Source organism: Stigmatopora nigra, chromosome 21 (genome assembly GCF_051989575.1).
Source record: "Stigmatopora nigra isolate UIUO_SnigA chromosome 21, RoL_Snig_1.1, whole genome shotgun sequence".
Lineage (NCBI taxonomy): Eukaryota > Metazoa > Chordata > Actinopteri > Syngnathiformes > Syngnathidae > Stigmatopora > Stigmatopora nigra.
In genome coordinates, this window is record NC_135528.1 from 8,252,296 (window position 1) to 8,271,700 (window position 19,405).

The 19,405-nt window shown below is 44.3% G+C and overlaps 2 protein-coding genes across 3 annotated transcripts; one reads left to right on the forward strand and one right to left on the reverse strand.

Annotated features, from left to right (window-relative positions):
* The first annotated feature begins 161 nt into the window (after positions 1 to 161).
* tax1bp1a (Tax1 (human T-cell leukemia virus type I) binding protein 1a) lies at positions 162 to 10,585 on the forward strand. The gene is made up of 17 exons (XM_077742995.1): positions 162 to 305; positions 1,011 to 1,228; positions 3,073 to 3,175; positions 3,985 to 4,178; positions 4,252 to 4,407; positions 5,421 to 5,569; positions 5,646 to 5,736; positions 5,809 to 5,994; positions 6,168 to 6,413; positions 6,487 to 6,663; positions 6,761 to 6,833; positions 7,092 to 7,486; positions 7,985 to 8,071; positions 8,466 to 8,646; positions 8,807 to 9,021; positions 9,091 to 9,173; positions 9,807 to 10,585. Exons 2-17 carry the CDS (start codon positions 1,037 to 1,039, stop codon positions 10,015 to 10,017), a joined length of 2,739 nt encoding a protein of 912 aa, XP_077599121.1. The 5' UTR covers positions 162 to 305; positions 1,011 to 1,036; the 3' UTR covers positions 10,018 to 10,585.
* LOC144214537 (juxtaposed with another zinc finger protein 1) lies at positions 10,582 to 19,272 on the reverse strand. 2 transcript variants are annotated; one of them, XM_077742993.1, is made up of 5 exons: positions 18,917 to 19,272; positions 14,872 to 14,944; positions 14,273 to 14,478; positions 13,260 to 13,429; positions 10,582 to 12,281 (listed from the first exon to the last, which is right to left on the reverse strand). In XM_077742993.1, exons 1-5 carry the CDS (start codon positions 19,029 to 19,031, stop codon positions 12,105 to 12,107), a joined length of 741 nt encoding a protein of 246 aa, XP_077599119.1. In that variant the 5' UTR covers positions 19,032 to 19,272; the 3' UTR covers positions 10,582 to 12,104. The 2 variants fall into 2 exon arrangements, with proteins under 2 accessions (XP_077599119.1, XP_077599120.1); XM_077742994.1 differs by having other exon boundaries at positions 14,282 to 14,478; positions 18,917 to 19,270.
* Between the last annotated feature and the right edge of the window lie 133 nt (positions 19,273 to 19,405).

A 19,405-nucleotide genomic window follows, 5' to 3' on the forward strand; every position in this document is an offset into this window, starting at 1 on the left:
CAGCCAATAGGGGTGATTTAAAGGCGGACTATGGTTTGTTTTCATTGCCCTTCAGTCGTACATGCTTTCAAATTAACACAGATATATCCCCCCGATCGCTGTTTTAAGGGTACACTACTTAAAAGTAACATTTTTCTATGATTTCTTGTGTTTTATTTTTGAATGTCTCCCTCAGCATCTCTCGTCATCGCATCATCCCGGAAGTTATCTATCGTTTGCTTTCAGGAAGCGGTGCATCCTCCTCCTCCTCCTCCGCGCTTCCATAACATCGCAGACAGGACAGGGACCAAAACAACGAACCGCTCGTGAGCTATTCCTCTGTTTTCCCACTTGCAGTACTTAGAAATGTGATGCCGAAGCCAATGGGGCGGCCGCGACGCCGGCGATCGAACCATTGTTTCTGCTAGCCTGCTGACTCAAGCCATATTTAGCCAGCTAAAGACTTGACATGACATGGCCTGTTCCCAGGCTTACGTAGCTACTTAGCCAATAGAATTGAGATGACTGCGTATTTACAGCAAGATCGGCTCAGGACACTATAACAAGGCTTCGGATTTGACAATATATCAATATCAGCTTTCTATTGGCTTTGATTTCTACAAATAGTTAATATAAAGTAACGCACTGTAAAGCAGTGTTTCTCTTTCCGAGGGCAATCGAACGCAACACCATCAAAACAATAGAATGCAGTATTTTGGATTAGTATATTATATGATAGGTATAGTACTGTATTATTAATTTACATAGGAAATAGCAAAAAACTATTAAATTGAATCTCATTTAAAAGAAATAAAGTCTGTCTTTAATCACTTCAAAGCGTTTTTAGACTATGTATATTTTGTTATGTGCTTTCATGACTTTTCCCAAACATTAAAGCTTAAAAATGACATAATATATGTTTTTTTAAAGAGCCTCTCACCTCCCCTGATCTCTTTTGTGTCAATAGGCAAATGAAAGTAAACTATATTTTTGTAGCAGGAAATAAATAGTTTCTCTGCATCTTTTTCTAGACCAATGAAGTGAGCAAGAAGAGACCATGTCCTCATTCCAGGTGGTGGATTCCTCACCTGGCAGCAGTGTCATGAGTATCATGGAAACGTCCAATTTTGCTCATGTCATATTCCAAAACGTCGGCAAAAGTTTCCTGCCTCAAGCACCCCTGGAATGTCGCTACACTCTCACCCCTTACATCACACCTCACTTCAAGGACTGGGTGGGCATTTTTAAGGTAAATCAAGCTCCAATCTCCCATTTCCATCCACTCTTTTACTCTTAATCGTCATCCCAATTAAAAGCACCAAATGAAATGTCTCCATAAAGTCACGATACAAAAACATTTTATCATTGACATCAAATCTGCCGCTCCAATTAAAAAGGAATAAAGTTTATTTGCCAAAAGTGTATTGGTAACGGTTTGTGCTAATTAAACTTTAATGAACGGTCATGTTTCACTGCCATCTACTGGAATAGACGTCCAATCCATTTGAAATGTAAAAGGCCTCACAGCGCAAATAAATTGGGAGTCTATTACCGTAAAACCCGTGAAATAAACAACAACACGCAGCGTGATTCTCACATTATTTTTCACGTCAATGACTCACGCAGTTGAATTGACTTGTGCACCGATGCCCCCTAGCGGCCACTACTATTCACAACCTGTCGATCATAAACACACTGTTCCAAGCCTACCATCTTTTGTCTAGTATTCCTTTTTCCAACAAACCTTGAATATAATCCCCTTATTCAACCATTTACTTTAGTTTTTACCTTTTTTTAGACTTCTTATTTTTAATTTTTAGTTTCTCCAATGCAAACAGCTGTCTAAAAAAGCCCCGTGGAAGATTTTTGGTCGTGGCATGTTTTGCCAGGTGAGCAGGGAGAAACCCAATGGCGCGGGTGTGTAATTTAGGTGTCATCGCGCTGTTCCCTCACCCCTTTGGCTGAATGATTGATAGACGCCATGCCTGTGATTACTTTATAACACGAGTGCTGTGCTGGAATGCCGCACCATACCGAAGGCCGTTGTCAGTCACCTTCACTCTGCAATTAGCAAAATTATTTATGTTTCCTCACTGTAACGCAAGCACGCGTGAGCGGACAAGCTGATCTGGCGGGAGGCCGACAGCGAGAGGACGTACACGAGATACTCGTGTCGCCGCATTTTTTTCCCCTCGCGTGGCACGGGTTCGAATCTTACTTTGGTTAAGTGCCACATAGCAGCATACAACGTCTTTTCCATGGCATTTTGTGTCAAATTGTCACATTACACCACCCCACCCTCCTTTTTTTAACCCTAGCTACAGTTTTGGCGCGTATACACACTCTCACACACAGCTGCAGTGTAAACTGTAGACTGACACCTCCCATGAAAGCCTCATTTTAAGAAAGCCAAACAGGCGCCAAAGAGAGGAGAAAAAGCAGTGTTTTTTCTATTGTGGTCCTTTGTTGATTTATTTCTGGGTTTTAAAGAGTTGATTCAGTATTTTTTTATAGGCCTTTATTTATGTTGTATCATAGAGGACGATTCTTGTGGTTGTTGTGGTTTTCAGGAGAGGTTGGGAGGATTGTAAGATTTAAATATGTTGCAATGGTAATGCTTTTAAACTAAAATGTTTGGGACATCGTTTTTTTATAGCAGTTTATAAAAATATTTAGAATTAAGATTAGGATTTAGCATAATCTAATTTTTTTTGCAACTAAAAATACATACAAAAATCCCTTTTTAAGTCAAATATCGCCTAAAAAAATCTTATCATGATACCGCAATTTTAAAAAACTAACATTTAAAAAGTACAGTTTTAATTTTAAAATTCCATCATTACAAAACATTCAAACTGAATAAAAAACGACCTATTTCTAAACATACAGAAAAAATATTGTGAAGCATAATAGTTCATGTATTAAATTGTAGCTAACATTAATATGTTAATGTGACTAAGATGCCATTCTATTATACTTAAATAAATATTAAAAAGGTGAAATTAATTTTAGTGATTGGCCCTCACAGTCAAAATAGATTTAAATGTAAAAAGAAGAGAATTTGACTCTTACCTTGACTTGTGTCGTCCTCAGGTTGGCTGGAGCACAGCTCGAGATTACTACACCTTCATGTGGTCCCCCATGCCTGAAAAATACGAGCCGGGAAGTACTGTGAACAGAAGTGTGGTGTTCCAAGGTATACACTAGCCAATTACACACGCTTGATTTTTTCCCAAATAACTTTAGCATTTTATGACGCGTATTAAAAGAGCACTTTTATTTAATCAGGAAACATAACCGGGACCTGAGCACCTTCAAACCAACCATACACACACACACACACACACACACACACACACACACACACACACACACACACACACACACACACACACACACACACACACACACACACACACACACACACACACACACACACTCTCACACACACATGGACTTAAAGTTATGGCCAGTATGCAACTGGATTTACTGGGCCCAAAATGGTCAGATATTACAGAAAGAAAATATGAGCGCATGCTGTGGTTATGTCGTTAGTCCATAAAAGAAGTTTGCAGACGGATTTCCTGCACTGGAGGGAAACTTAGTTAAAAAATGGTTAACATAAACTCCTGTATATTTTAGCCTCGTTAGTACTAGACATTTTTTTTTAAAAGAAGAAAGTTAGTAGTTAATAATGCAAAACAGTAAAAAAATATTATTTTTTAAAAAAGTGTAGGAGGCATATTAGGCCTGGGCAATATGGCAAAACTTCTAAAATTCACTTTATCCTGATTTGTCACATCGACTCCATATTAGGTCATTTTGTTTATTCCTTAATTTTTAAAGTTGGCCAACTAAAGTCAACCGTCAATTTTTCAATATGAACCACCGCCAAAATCAACTATTTTTCCACATCCTCATTCCTCAAAGCATTACAATGAATCAATTTGCGGTTTAACGGCAAGCATAATCCAACTAATCCATCTATTGTCATGTTTCACTCAGGTTATTACGTTCCAAAATCTGACGGGGAATTCTACCAGTTCTGTTACGTGACACATGGTGGTGACATCAGAGGGGCCAGTACACCCTTCCAGTTCAGGTCGGCCACGCCCACCGAAGAAGAACTTCTTACTGTCAGTGAAGAAGACAGCAATTCCGACATATTGGTGGTCACCAACAAAAGTGGCTTGCTGGAGGTACGAAAAACGGGAAAAAATCACCATAGCGCCCGTTAACTATCGCCCCATTTCGTTATTTCCCTTTTCTTAGCGCGTGGAGGAGACGCATCAGGAGCTGAAGGAGCTCCGGAAATCAATGCGGCTCCTCCAAGAAGAAAACCAGCAGCTGCAGGACGAACAGAAGCGTCTTTCCCGCGAACGGGAACAAGAAAGGGAGACGTGCTGCCTTCTCCGAACACACAACCAGGTTAAATGTTAAATCCCCTTCGACGCCATTGACAGCGATAAACGTCAGTTAAACACGATTGGTTAAACGAAGATATAAACAATAATCTAACGCAAATGCTAACTTGAACGATAAACTAGTTGGCCTAAAAGGGCTTCCGATAGTCCAGTTTTTGATGCTTGTGTGCTATCGCCCTCTAGCGGCGCACTAAGGCCTAAAATTCAAAGCAGGCTGCTTTGAGTTAGAATTGTCTTTGTTTGGCTTTTCACTAAAGGCAAAATGACTATAAATTACGGGTTGGAAATCCGCACGCTCTCTCATTACCACTCAACTTCCTTTTTCCGTTTGTTGATATACGACTAGTGGACGCGTGCGTCCATTTTTTTTTCTTTTGCATCAGGCGTGTTATGCCCGATGAAAATCTTTTTGTGAGTTTTACATGAAATGCTAAGTACATTTTTTTTGTGGTTGCTAATTTTATGACTACACTTTTTATAAGGTCTTTATGAAGTGTTAAAGTGCCTCCCAAACTGCTGCCAAAAAAAAAAAATCATACTGATGTTGCAATGCCCTGAAGCGACAACCGTTTGCATGTCCACTTTGAATTACAATTGAGGGTGTGGAAAAGTTCCTCTGTGGTGACGAATGATATTATTTGTGATTTATTGCGCTCTGCTACTCCAGCGCAAGTTGCAACAAGTTACCAAAGAGCACGTGAAGAAAATAAATATTATTTATTACCGACTGTGAACAAGTCGAACGGAACTTTTAAGGTGCTCGGACGTTTGGTCGCTGGTCTTTTGGCCGCCTGTCTTTTGGTCGCCGTTAGGGATGTCAAATGCATTTAGATATTAAACTCTTACTCTAACCCTGACCTACCCTAACCCTAACCTACCCTAACATACCCTAACCTACCCTAACTTACCCTAATCTACTCTAACCCTACCCTAATCTACTCTAACCCTACCCTAATCTACTCTAACCCTACCCTAACCTAACCCTACCCTACCCTAACCTATCTACCCTTCCTCCAGGAGCTCCTGCGTTCCTCGCAAAGTCTGTCGGAGGAACGCGAGGAGGCCAGAAGGAGGCTAACGGAGGCCAGCGATCGAGTACGGCAGCTGGAGGAGGACTTGTTGGGAGTCACACAGCGAGGTCTACAGAAAGAGACTGAGCTGGACTGGTAACGTAGAAACCATTTTGGAGGAAAGTACGTCTGGTAAACAAGGCAAATAAAGTCTGGATTTTGTACTTTCTAGTTTACGTGACCGTTTCAACAAGCTGACGGGGGAGAGGGATCATTTGGAGATCCAGTTGAAGAATGAAAAGGACGACAGAGATCTTTACAAGGTAGGAGGAGATATTTGTTGACCCGCAAAGAGTTGCTCTGAGCTTTTGTTTTTGGGATTCGTACCTGTGCAGGTTCACCTGCGGGGCACCGAACTGGAAAACACCAAGCTGAGTGCCGAGCTGCAGATGCTGAAGGCGGTGGAGCTCAACCGGGAGGTGACCATCGCTCAGTTCCAGGAGGAGTTGGAGCGGCTCCGGATCTGTGCGGCACAACGGGATAATTTGGAGAAGGAGTTGCTCATACTCAAAGATGACAAGGCAAGCTTCAAAAAATACTAGCATAACAGTTTCATCAGTATATATTATCACTAGATTAAAAGATATGAACAAGCTAAAACTCATGTCTAGCCTTAGCCCTCAGCTAGCATCCACCTGATCTTTTTCTATTGCATTAAAACCCCCAAATGTTAAAAGTAACAATTTTTTTCCAGGCCGAGTTAGCACACGTGCGGGAGAGGCTACGCCAGGCCGAGGAGCAGTTGGCGGCATCCCGCCAACAAGCATCCCTTCTAGCCTCGGAGCTCCGCGACTCGACCGGCGCTCGCGAACACTCCGTGACGGAGCTGTACCGCGCCCGCCTGGAGGTGGACAAACTTCGTGCCAGCCTTTCCGACGCACAGGCCGAATGCCAAAATATGGAGGAGCAGCTGGATCGCATGCGAAGCGCCACGCGCAAGGTGGCAGTTTGTCGTTCGTTAACCCATTGGAGTAACTATTGGCGCATCAACATTTTAGTTGTCATTTTTTCAGGGCGAGGCGGCCACAAACACGCTGGTCGTGTCGGAAGCAGAAGCCGAACTGCAGCGAGAAGTGGAAGAACTAAAGTTGCGTTTGCACATGGCGGCCGAACATTACAAAGAGAAATACCGAGAGTGCCAGCGGCTGCGCAGGCAGGTGGCCAAACTCAACGCCGGCGAGTCGCACGCGGTGAGTGACTTTGCCGTGGAACCAGAAAGACCAAAAAAAAAAAAACCCAAGCAGGAATCACCCACATATTTGCACGCTATTTTTCTGCTGTACGCAGGAGCACAAGAGAAACGCGTCTACCGAGACGGTCCCAGAACCGCTGACCCCAACTCCGGATTCACCCACGGCGGGTATGCTCATACCCGCGAATTTACTGATTTGGAATTGAGGAATGAATATTTGAAATTCCTTAAAAAGATAAAAAAATGTACGCCTCAGCCATTACATATGAAAGTAACATAAAAAAAAACCTACACATGATTTAAAATTGAGTTGAATTAGAATATAATTGTGATAATAATTGCATTTGGCCAATGCACAAAAAAAAATAATTTAAACTATTTTCCCCTTTAGATATTAATCAGAATTTTTCTTTTTTTTTTTAATAGGAATTATTGCCCTCCAAGAGGCGTCTACCTTGACAATCAGCACTGAACTAGAAAACCCAAGCACCACCGCGGACATTGCGGGAGTTAAGCGGGACGACGACAAGTCGGCCCCGGAAGGAGAACGCGATGAGAGGAGGGAGGACAGCCTGCGAATGACCAGCTGGGTGGAGGTCCCGTCCAAGTGGGCGGGTGCCGGGGAAGAAAAGGACGCGGCGAGGGAGGAGGAGGGGGTCAGACAGGAAGAAGACGAAGACGAAGACGAAGAAGAAGAAACGGCGCCACAAAGCCCCTCTGTGGAGGAGGAGCTAGCACTAATGGAAGAAAAGTGGAAGGAGCAGTGCGCCATTAACGAGACGCTCCAACAGCGGCTGGCCAATGAGGAGGAACGATTTCGAGTGAGTGCTCACCGGGGATTGGCGTCCCATCCATCGGAATTGGAGTTGCGATGGATTGGACGCCAATCGCCGTTCAATAAATCCAACTGTAAGCAATCTTAACTTAACAGCACTTTTAAGCATGAGCCCCCTCCCTCCCTGGTCTTTGATCGGACCTCCCGTCTGAGTAGGGGACCCCCACCCGCCATGTTTTACGACTATTTACATCATGGCTGAAGTTAGAGAGGCAGACGGACAGTCGCATTCGTTCCCCACCTGAACTTCACCCTCCTAATGCCGTGCCGTAAATCCCCTCGGGGCTTTCACCGAAGGAGATGAAAGGGAATTTGGAAGAAGGGGGCCCAAAAAAAAAGAAAAACAGAAAAAGCAAACACTATTCAAGAGTTGGCAAAGCCGTCCGGACAGACAGACAGACGCGAAGGGTTTTTGGGGATGAAATAAGAGACGAGATGGCCACTAGGTTGCTATAACTTCTTGTTGTGTGTGTGTGTGTGTAAGGTTCAAATGGCAGAACGGACCAATGAGGTGATGGAGTTGAAACAAGACCTTGCCCGGGCTTTGGAGGACAAAGAAAGGCTACAAGAGGTAGAAACTGGATTTGAAACTGGCACTCATTTCCAGGCACCCTTAAAATCCCATTTTAAAGGCTATATTATTATTTTTCCATTCTGCACGAACACACGTGTGCTCTTTAGTGGCGTGGTTCCATTCCCCGACCTCCCCCGCTAATTAATCTCTCCATGCAAATGCCAGGCGGCGTGTCTGTTTCACCTAGCCAACCCTGGTTTAAATGTTAAACCTGCTAACAGAGCACTAATGAAGTCATCTGTGGAGGTCGGGGAGGGGGTGATGGAGCCAAAGTCTGACACCTATTACAGTAATGAGTAGAAGACTAATGCTAAAGCCGCACATATTATCACAAAGGGCGACGTCAGTGAAGAAGGAAACTAAAGTTGAATCCTTTTGACTTCTTTTCAAGGAATTGCATTACTTTTTAAGTCGGGAGCAAGATGTCCGCGATGAGGAGGCGGACGTGGGGCGGGCTTTGGTGATGAGGTACCCGCTACCGTACCCGCAAGACCCCTCGCCGCCTCCGTTGGTGCCACGAAGGCCCGCGGAACTGCAGTTTGGGAACCCGTACGCCGACCATGACACGCAAGGTAGCCTATTTTTTTTGGATTCTTAAGTCGCAAAAAATAAAATAAAAATTATAAGTCATAGACCCAGCCTAAATGTGAAAAAGTGCGACTTATAGTCCGGAAAATACGGTATATTTCTAATAGGAAACTGGAAAAAAACTTTACCTTGACTTTTTTTTAGACCAGGAAACAGACATCTCTCTTTCTCCGGAGCAATTGATTCGGCCTCCACCCGAAGCCCCGCCTTGTGCCACTCCCTGCGCGCCGCCAATCACTCCAACGGACCCCATTTCCAACCCCGGGGCGGGCTGGGCCCAAGAGGTGGTCCGCATCCAGCCTTCACGCAGCACCAGCCCCCCGAAGACTGCGGAGGAGCCACCTAAAGAAGCACATGACGTAAGCGAGGAAATACTTCCACCGAGCCGCCCAGCGACAACTTACTTTTTGTTTACTTTCCGTGCATAGAGGGGTGACGGAGCTCAGGCGTCGTGCGACCATCCACCCGGGAAAAGGGACGAAGCAAGGGCCGCCTTCTGCTTTGAGTCCAGGTTGGTTCACAACATATAAAATAGTTGTACATTGACACAACAGCTGCCTTACAAGACTTTGTTAAAAAGCAGGATGTCCTCAATATAGGTTATATCTGAAATTAAAAATATCACATACATATTCAACCATTTAAGATTTCAATGCACTGATACTACTTACAAGTGTACTGGATCATTTCTGGTAGACGAGTGCCCCTAGTGTTGTTAGAAGAAATGACAATTACATTTGAGAACATGCATATTATTTCAGCTTCAACTATTCTTGAAGTCTTCTTAATTACATAGAATTAAGTGATTTTGATGGCACTTTTAGGGGTCATTTTGAACATTTAAGGGTATTTAGATAACACATTTTAAAATCGTTTTAATGTAGTTGTTTTTAGAGTGTGGCATTTTGCATCACTTCCATTTTTGGGGTATTTGTGGGTTACTTATGGTCAATTTTGGATGATTTCCTAAGGGTTACTTATTGTAAATGTTGGATAATTTCCTAATGATTTTGAAGGAGGCTTCTTGTTTGTTTGTTTTTTTTGGTTCCTGTTGGTTTTTGGCCATTTCCAGTTGATTTTCTGTTGGTTTGGTGGGATTTTAAGTGTTACGTTGAACTGATTGGCTGCCATTGTCATCCCCCAGCAACCACGTGCACAAACGCTGCCCTCTGTGCGAGGTGATCTTCCCTCCCCACTTTGAGCAGCGCAGCTTCGAGCAGCACGTTGAAAGCCACTGGAAGGTTTGCCCCGTGTGCGCCGAGCAATTCCCCCTCGAATGCCATCAACGCGTCTTCGAGAGGCACGTCCTCACGCACTTTGACGGCCACGTGCTCAACTTTGACCAGATCGAGTAACGGGGGCGACCATTGCCGTTTTGTGTCGTCAAGTGTACAATCATCCGTAGTATTTAATTATTTTTGTTGCAGGTTACAATAAGGGAGACACGCAAAGGCTTTTTTTTTTCCTTCCAAATTTGTCAGCTCATTTTGTCCCCCACTTGCTATTGCATGTGGATATTGTATTTAAAAAAATGGAGAAATGACTGTGTAAAAAGAATTGAAATAAGTGTCATCGTGAGCTCAATCGCTTCCGAACCATTACGCTGCTCTGCCTCAGGGAAGAGGATTTAACATCCATCGCCATTGACGGGAATAAAGCATCGTGTCTGTTAAGATTGGCTTTCCATGGCGTTGAAACGTCAAAAGAAAAAAAACATTACATTTTAATGTATCTGCACTAAACAAGGCTTTATTCTGAATGTAATGTACATAAATGGAAACGTGTGACGTGTATGGTTACTACTCACGTGTGGCCATATTCCTCCATATTCTCCTGAAAAGTACACCAAGTGTCATTTCCACATTCATCAAAAAAACAACAACAACCCTTGATGAATAATAAATGAGCTTACCCATAAAACGACTTGACCGTAAGTCTTTATTTTTTGCATTTTTTTCCAGGCTGGCACCTGTCTTTACATTGAAGCAGCTTCTCTTTTATATGAAAGACGATACACCCTTCCCCCGATACAAAACACTTAAGTCCACATTACATACGAAAATATAATTTAAAAGCACTTGACAAAAGGACACCTTACGATACATTCACTGTACATTGTAAATATGGGACTCCTCGCCTTTTACCCCCCCTCCCTCCCACGTCTAATACTGTACTCTCATTGTCCAGAGGGGGGGACGTGGAATCGTTACCGTGGCGACAGTCATCACTCTTCTTTCGCCGCGGATGGGACTTTTCTTAATGCACAAAATGGACCTTTTCCGCTCCTTTAAAAAAAGGGACGACGTGTAGGTGGCGCTCTTTCCTGCTCCACAGGATTGAGCTGGCACACCCACATGACACAATCGCACTAAACGGCACAAAAACACTCGAAGCTGACGTCTTGATATGCGTGCACTTTCCCCTACGCGCAATTGGAATGCTCTCGTGGCACAAAAAACGGGTTGTAGCTGCTAATCTCTTCTTTTTTTGTACAAATCACCCTTATGAGTGCATGCGTAAAACATTCAACGTACGTACACCCATTTTCCTTCTTTTTTTTTTTGTTTAGGGTGATGAGATACGCCCTCTCCTCACCCTTTTTCTCCCCCCATTCAGGCACATGTTATGGTGGATGTTTTGGCAGTGGAGAGCTGTTGGCAACCATCATGGAAAAAATGTCAAAAATGTTGGCAACTGGAATGACATGATTGATAAATGAAACTTGCTATGAAAGAGGGGAAAAAAACAGATTGCAAATATTTATGAAGGTGTATTACAGCCACATTAGGAAAAAAAAGTCCAGTATCACCATTATAGCTTGTAAAAAAAATCGAATAACTGCCGTTTTAACATCATTATAAAACTTTAAAATGGACTTTTTCTCCTCATGTAGCAACAATACACTCACATTATTATCTTATTGATATTTTTCCCATATTAGGAAAAAATTAGCCGGCGTATTAGAAAAATATCTGAAACTTCAGGGCCAAAAATACTGACGAGAAAAAGTATATAAAATAAAGCTTGCAAATAAAATGTAACTATTCGTGTATAGGCTTATAGTTTTTTTTTGTATATACAACTATGTGTCTACTGTTTATATAGCAATATATCGATTTGTAATATAACTTAAAAGTTGATAAACAAAAGGCAAAAAAAAAGGAAACAAGGAGGTATAAATTGTGCGAAGGGGGCGGGGCTTGGTTGCGTTTTCGCTCTCTTTCTCGCTCGCTCACTTCCTTTAGCACCAAGTTAAAATGTGAAAAAAATAACTGATAGCATATACGAAATGTGCAAATGTACAATCAAAAATAATGCAAAGATATACTTTTGGAAATACGAGTGATATAAGATAAGATAAGAAGGAACTCATAGGGAAAGAACTTAAAGCATGCATTTTTTGTTTTTAGTGTGAGGAGAGGAACCTTTCAGGGGGAGGAGCCTAGCCTTGAATCTTGCGCAGGATTTCCGTGGAGACGGGCGGGTGGAAGTTGATGGTGTGATGCCTCAGGCCCTGCGACGTCTTGTAGCTCTTCCCACAACGGCATTTGAACGGCTTCCTCACACGGATTTGCGTGCGGTGGCCATTCTTGGCGTGGTACTTGATGCCGTTCACGTTCTGCAAGTGCACAATGCCAATGTCTTTAGTTTTTTTTTTGTTTTTTAATAAGCATAAATCTTCAGGAGCAATTGGGAACGCGTCCATAAAAATGTCTGCGGGTCATAAAGTGTTCCGTCATGTTCACATGTGTCAATGTGACATTGAAATAACGTTAAACGATGTAGTAAAAATGTCATTATTCTGAGCGGGCCTCAATCAAGTTGTGTCGAGGGTGACTGACTGACTGATTTTATTCTTGGGAACTTTTGGCTCACTTTTTGACACTTAGCGTGTCAGGGAAAATGTTGTTTATCTTTCATAAATTCAGTCAAATATCACCATAATAATTGGATATAGTGTGTTTTCAATTGTGTGATGACCAACTACAACTGTTATTATGAATGTAAATGGGGGACTGGAATTAGACCATTGAAATAGCTAACAAATGAAAACAAATTATTTTGTATTTCAATTGTTAAGGATGCATTACTCACCACACAGGTTAGACTGTCCTCACTGACCAATAATTGATGCTGGAATTCCTAGCATGGCTTTAAATATAATGTCATTCATATTTAGTTGTTAGGTTAATGCCTTTGTTTGTGGCTAATTCATTCTCAGTGCAATAGTAGTGTATTGTATGTCTAACATTTTTATTTTTATAAAATTATTTATCATGTAGTGGGCGCCCCATTTCACAAAGTTGCACTACTTCAATAAATAAACAGGATTTTTAACATTATATAATTTATCACCATTACATTTATATAAAATAGTCTAATGAAGAAAAACTATGATTTAAAAAGGCACCCATCAAAAGAGCCACATATGGCTCCTGAGCCATAGGTTCCCTACCCCTGATATAAACAGTATGTGCCTAATGCCTAGGTAGTGGGAGTCGTTTGTTTTTTTTAATATAAAAACAAGTGATCTAATTTTTGGTTATAAATATGGAGAAAATGAATGAATTGCGCTTTCCACATTTTGCTCACTCACCTTGTATCTCTTTTTGCAGCCCGGCACGGGGCAGGCAAACGGTTTCTCCTCTCCACCGTTCATGCACATGGAGCTAAGTATGGATTCAGAGCTGATGGCGCTCTCGGTGGTCCACGATTCGTCGCTGTCCGACTCCTCGTAGTCCACCTCCTCTTCGTCGTATTCGCTCCCTGAAAACACGCCAAGGCCTGTAGTAAATATGCTGTCGTATTCGGGGAGAACATTAAATGGGAGCAATTCCCGTCACCCAGGCCGGGAAAAAGTTTGGGCGCGCCGGCCCCCCGCTGTCTCGCAGGATACGCTGCACCACAGCAAGAGGAAATGGATGCTAGGTACTCTGGCACGTGTGGAAAAGTGCAGACCTAACACTAGTTTTGGGAACCATTTGGGCCGATTTGTGCAAGTGTGTGTGTGTGTGTGTGTGTGTGTGTACACACGGGGCCCATTTTGAACACACAGCATGACAGCTGCTATGTAATTAGAAGAGTGTTGACTGGTCTGCTCGCGGCAGGAGTCCTTTTTATTTAAAACACACACACACACACACAGTCTAATGGGCTAGAAAGAACTCATCTTAGTTTTTCTGTGTGTGCACAAAGACGAATACTATTCACATACCAAGATGACGAATTTGCTTAAGGCAAGTGGTGTTAGCATTTTTCAACATATAGTGATTTACTTAGTGGATGAGTTCTGTGGCCAGGCTCATAACTTTTTAAAAAAGACATATTTTAAACTGTTTTTTAACATTGAAATGAAAATAAACTGGATTTATTTTCCCATTGTAGCACCTTTACCAATAGAGATTTTTTTTTATATATTATTAGAAAAGATATCATGTAGTGCTCAGAAAATATATTATATATGCTATATACTATTGTAATCTGACTGGGAGAAATGGCAGTGATCAATGACTGAAATGAAAATGCACATTTTTGATAATTCATCTTCTTTGAATGTATCTTAGAGACGAAAATAAACTCTTCCCGCATTTGGGGCGCACGCACACACACCTGTCGTACCTGTCGGCGTGCTGCTGCGGAAGGACGAGGAAGGAGTGATGGGGGGCGTGACGGGCGGCGTCAGGTTGCCGCTAGTATGGCGAGGGGGCGTGGCTGTACTGTTTCTGGACACGGCGCCCGTGATGGACAGCGAAAGTTTAGGCGCCGCTTTCTTCTTCAGGGTCTCCTGTTCTCGCCGTGCTGCGTCTGTCATGAACCTGAGGACAAAGGGGCGCTGTTTAGATTAGATTAATTAGATTGGACGTCTGTGTCGGTAAGAAAAAAGGTTTTAATGCCCTCAAAGATTAAAAAAAAATGTCTCTTTAGGCACTAACATTTTTTTCATGTTGTGGCTCGGAGTGATTTAAGAGTCATGTGACGTATCGGTTCGCCACAAAACAGCGCTTGGGTCGTCATCCTGAATCAGGCGTCTAATGTCTTCGGAGTGCAACCCCCCCCACCCCCCGCTCTGTGAATGAGTCATGCCGTCGATGGGAAGACATCCGTCATTATTTCGACGGCTGCCCGCCTTTGGCGAATTGAAAGCACGCAAAGGGCCAGATCGGCGCCGGCAGACCCACGCTGCCCCCTAAAGGTGGCGGTTGGTATACCTGTTGATGTAGCTGAGGGCCAAGTAGGTGGGTTGCTGCTGTTCTTGTTTCTCCAGAACTCGAGGATCAGTGTCTGAAACAGAGAGAGATTCCCCATTGAAAAAGTGGACTGATTTGTCGGATAAATGGCGACCATTCAGAAGGGCGAGTGACAAACACGGCACGGAAGACGGTCACGAGTGGCGATAAGGCCCTCTGTGAATGCAGCACGCTGCCCTTCCCAGACTTTGTGTCTTGAGAGCGGCGAAAAAAAGACTTTCGCACGGGACCAAAGGATGAATGTATACAGTGTACTTGGAAAACACACACAAACGGACTTTAGGGTGACTTCCATTGCCCGAGGGGAGTGCCATTAACAATTTCACATCAAAAAAAGGAAGTCTCCTTACCAAGCAATGGGGGGGCCTCAGGATAGGGCTACTGCGAAGCACTACCGCCATCCAGTGTTGAGCTAAGGAATTGATGGGATCCACAATTCGTGTGTGTCATGTAATGGTTGTCAGATGTGAGCGTTTTTTAGGTGCCATATTCTGGATGCTAACACTGACAAACAACTAACGTGGTGACAAAAGGACCATAAAAGTCACTAAGCGGGGGCTTTTTACATGTCTACCAACGATTCAAAGGATTGTGAACCAGCAACGCAGTCGGTTTTATGCGGTGACGATGTCTGTGAGGTGAGCCAGGTGCGGGTTTTCAACGGGCGCCATATTTACGACGTCTGTTCGCCTTGCGGCGCAGGAAACCTTCATAGCTTTACTTTTCTGTTGAACCACTCAGATTCTCGATAACCTATCGTCGTTTTGGTTTTCGGATTTTTTTCAGCGTGGCAAATGAGCGCCCCCTGCTGTTACGATGTAACCTGTAACTAAACGTGCATATGTGTGTTTATGTGTGTGTCTCCACATGTTTTGGAAGCCGTCCAAGAATGCACAGCTTGTTTTGCAGGCTGCTAATTAAGCCACACGCAGTATTTGAACATGTTTCTCGAGCAGCAGGCAACCGGATGAAGGCCGACGCACGGGAATGTGGGAGGGGCTAACAAACCCCCCCAAAAAAGGTAACGTTCCCTGTAATTACACTGTGCGGTGCGTGGCGTGGCACTTGGGGCCCAGGCCACTTCCGCCACACGATGATGATGTGTTAGCTGGCTTGCGTGGTGTGAAAAGAGAGCTTCCACAGTTCCGCTTTGGAGATGCCGATACACTAATTGGGCCGCTACACCCTCACAGGTCATTCAGGAAATAGTACACTTCACGCACACCCTTTCCCGTGTCACACCTCGCCAACGTCAGTGGGAAACAACGTGGCTTTTGAAAGGCCAAGTTGGAGACTTTAGTCAGGCTATGAGCGCCATCTAGGGGGCCGCTAAATCGATTTTCCTTTCTAACAATGGACTTTAAGTGCAGAGGCTAAAGTCAAGCAAACTGCAAGTACATATGTATATATGATTATTAAAGTAAAAACATTTTTTGGGGTGAAATTGCAAAGCACAGATGCGCTATTGTCTATTGTAAGTAACATCATGGAAATGGGGGCAGACTTGTTTACAGTATGGAAAAAAAGAAGCCATTTGGCATTTCCCTACTTTGCCCTCAAGTGTTTTCCCCTTGTTTAATCTCTACTGTGCTCAGATTCTTTGTGCTGCCTTTGTTGGGGTGACGGGGCAGGTTGGTGCGTGTGTTGGTGAAATCCCAATGTGAATGCGGGCGGGTCGGCCTGACATCATCACATTCCACACACCTGACCTATTGGGACAACAATTAAATCTGCTTTTCTTCCTCAATCTAAAGAGCACAGTTATGTCATTGTTGTTGTTGTTGTGTATGTTTGTGTCATCGCTGTTTTTAAAGGATGAGGTCGTCAATGGATATTATCACGGAGTTGTTTAGTTTTCATGTTTGTAGCACTCTAACTAGTTTGGGTGCATGGTGCAATGTGGTAGTGCGACCACAAGACGGCAGCGCTGTTACAAGAAAAGGTTTTTAAAGAGGGCTTGTGTAGTAGTGATGCTTTTAAGCACAACTAACTTAGTTCAACTATTCATGGCATACATACCACTAGTCCTGTAATAATATTGAAACGTCATTGTATGAAAATGTCAATTTAAACTGAAAGTTACATTACAATTTGAAAGCCATTCACACACATTAATCATGAACACATTCACTATCACTGACTGCAACAAACATTCCATAAATGCAGTCAAAATGAATATCACCGCCAATAGCAGCCAATAATTAAACAAAACTATGCTTCTGTCACTCAGGCAGATGCGGTAACCAATCGCATGCCAGCTATCGATTAAACTTGGAGCTTTCATAGCCACTGACGACCAGCTGTGGCACTAAAAGCCAGCAGAGCGCCGGTCATTAATCGGACTGGTAAATGACCAGTCAGCAGGCTCTACGGCTCCGAGGGCAAAGGTCAAACTATGGGGCAGATGGGGGGCCTGTATGGGCAACTGATAGCTGACCCAGGAGAGTGTACAGAGCTATTCATTTTACCACCAGGTGAGCTGGAGGTCCACCCTTGCCTAATTATCAATTTGAAGGGAGTGTACAAATATTTCTTCTCTTCTCATTTTCGACTTAACTAGAAGCAGAGGTAAGAACGTCAGCGCTATTCACAGATTGGAGCAGCCCCCCACCCGGCCTACAAACACATCATCTGTTCTGGTGTGACATCACATGGGGTGTCCTCACCCCGACCGACGGCACGGCCGCGTGGGCTCTTTGTGGAGCAGACAGCAGGTGTGCCGGCTTGACGCCAAAGCGCTGCCTTCCTGACCCCCTTTTAGAAGCTGCCAGTTGCCATAGCGACCGGGTGCACAAACGTTTCCGTCTACGGTCACCGTCGTGCATCTCTTCGTTCCACTGCACCAGAATACTGATGAGCTCGTAATTTTGTTTATTAAGCGTAGTAGGGTTCTTTGTTATGACTGTCAATTTGTCGCTTGTAGATGGGAATTTACATATTGGCGAGTTTTGAGGCGCAGACAGAAACATTCTGGCACCATCTTGTGGGCATGTCTATGTCAAGGAAGTGAGTTGAGGAGTTTCATTTTAAAAGTAATAGGGCCTTGGTGTCATCTCAAATTCTCTTATGGAGACTCTTGGAGGCTGTTATTGTCAGTGATAGATGTCCATTCCATTTTGACCGGGAGGGCTGGCAGATATGTTCAGATTGATTTGTAAACAATCACTGTCAATGGCAAGGAATGAGTTAATTATGCATGGAGTTGGGGATTTTGTCACAGGGTTCTAGTAATGTATTTGTGGTTAAAACACATCTATAAAAAGTCAGGTCAAATGAAAATGAATCTTTATGCTAAGTGAATTTTTAACACCCCCCCCCCCCACCCACATCTAATGGCTTTTCATTGCTCACTGAGGAATTATTACTCTGAATTACCTTGCAACTCATCCTGAAAGGAGACCCCCCCCCCCCCCAACCAAAATAAGCCTATAGGAAATGGTTGGATGAGTGGATGGAATGAAAAGCCTTGCAGGCAGTCCTCAAGCCTTGCAGGCAGTCCTCAATTGCGGACAAACTTTATGAAAAGTGCAACAAGTTCTGACTTGTGCATTTTAGTGGATGGGGGGTGGGGGTCATAATAAAACAAATGCATCCAAGTCAAATGACAGGGACGCAATCACACGTCAATGAGTGTGATTTGTGCTCAGGGTGCCGCTTTGCGGACGTGTTGGATCCGCTAACCGAGGGGCATCGGGCAGGCCCTCATCGGTGGCCAACATTGAAACGTTAGCTGGGGAACCGCTGTCTGATCGGGATGCTAATTACGCGCAAACGCCACCGGGGTCGCATCGGCAGATCGGACGACCCCGATCTAGGCACCGACGCCAAACAACGCTCACTCGGCTTCATTTTCAACGCTAAATAAAGTCGACGCTAAACCCCGCTGCGGCAGTAGCGGAACCCGAGTTGACGAGGCTTTAGCTGGCTAGCTAGCTTGGAGGCTAAGCCGATTGCTCGTCCAAGACCCCCACACACCCCCCTCCACACCCACCGACGGCCGACTCACCGATGTGATTGTCCTCGATGTGGACGATGAGCTCGGCGAGAGACTCGAACTGGAGCCCGCAGCCTCCAAACCTGCACGAATTGGAGAAGAAGGAAGCGGCGGCGATGCCCGTCATGTTGTTTTCACCGGGGTGGTGGTGGGGGCGCGCTGCTGCATTCACCGGGCGGGGTGGGGGGGCGACGGGGTTCTTTTTTGCGGGTGCCGGAGGGTGCGGGGGCGGTGGAACCGAGGGAAGGTTAGCTGGCGGGGAGGGATTCGGGTCCGGGGAGAGGGATCGGGGAAGAGAGCGGAGCAAGGGAGCGCACGCCGGGGCGACCAGACGGGGCAGCGGCGGACGCAGCTGGGAGGCGAGAGAGGCAGTGGGTGGGGGTGGGGGAGGTGGTGCTGGGGGGCTGCCTGCCTGTCTGCCTGGTCCACTACGTCATGACCCGCTTACCTGTTTGCAAGTGTGAACCTGTGAAAACACACCATCATTCATATTCAAATAAG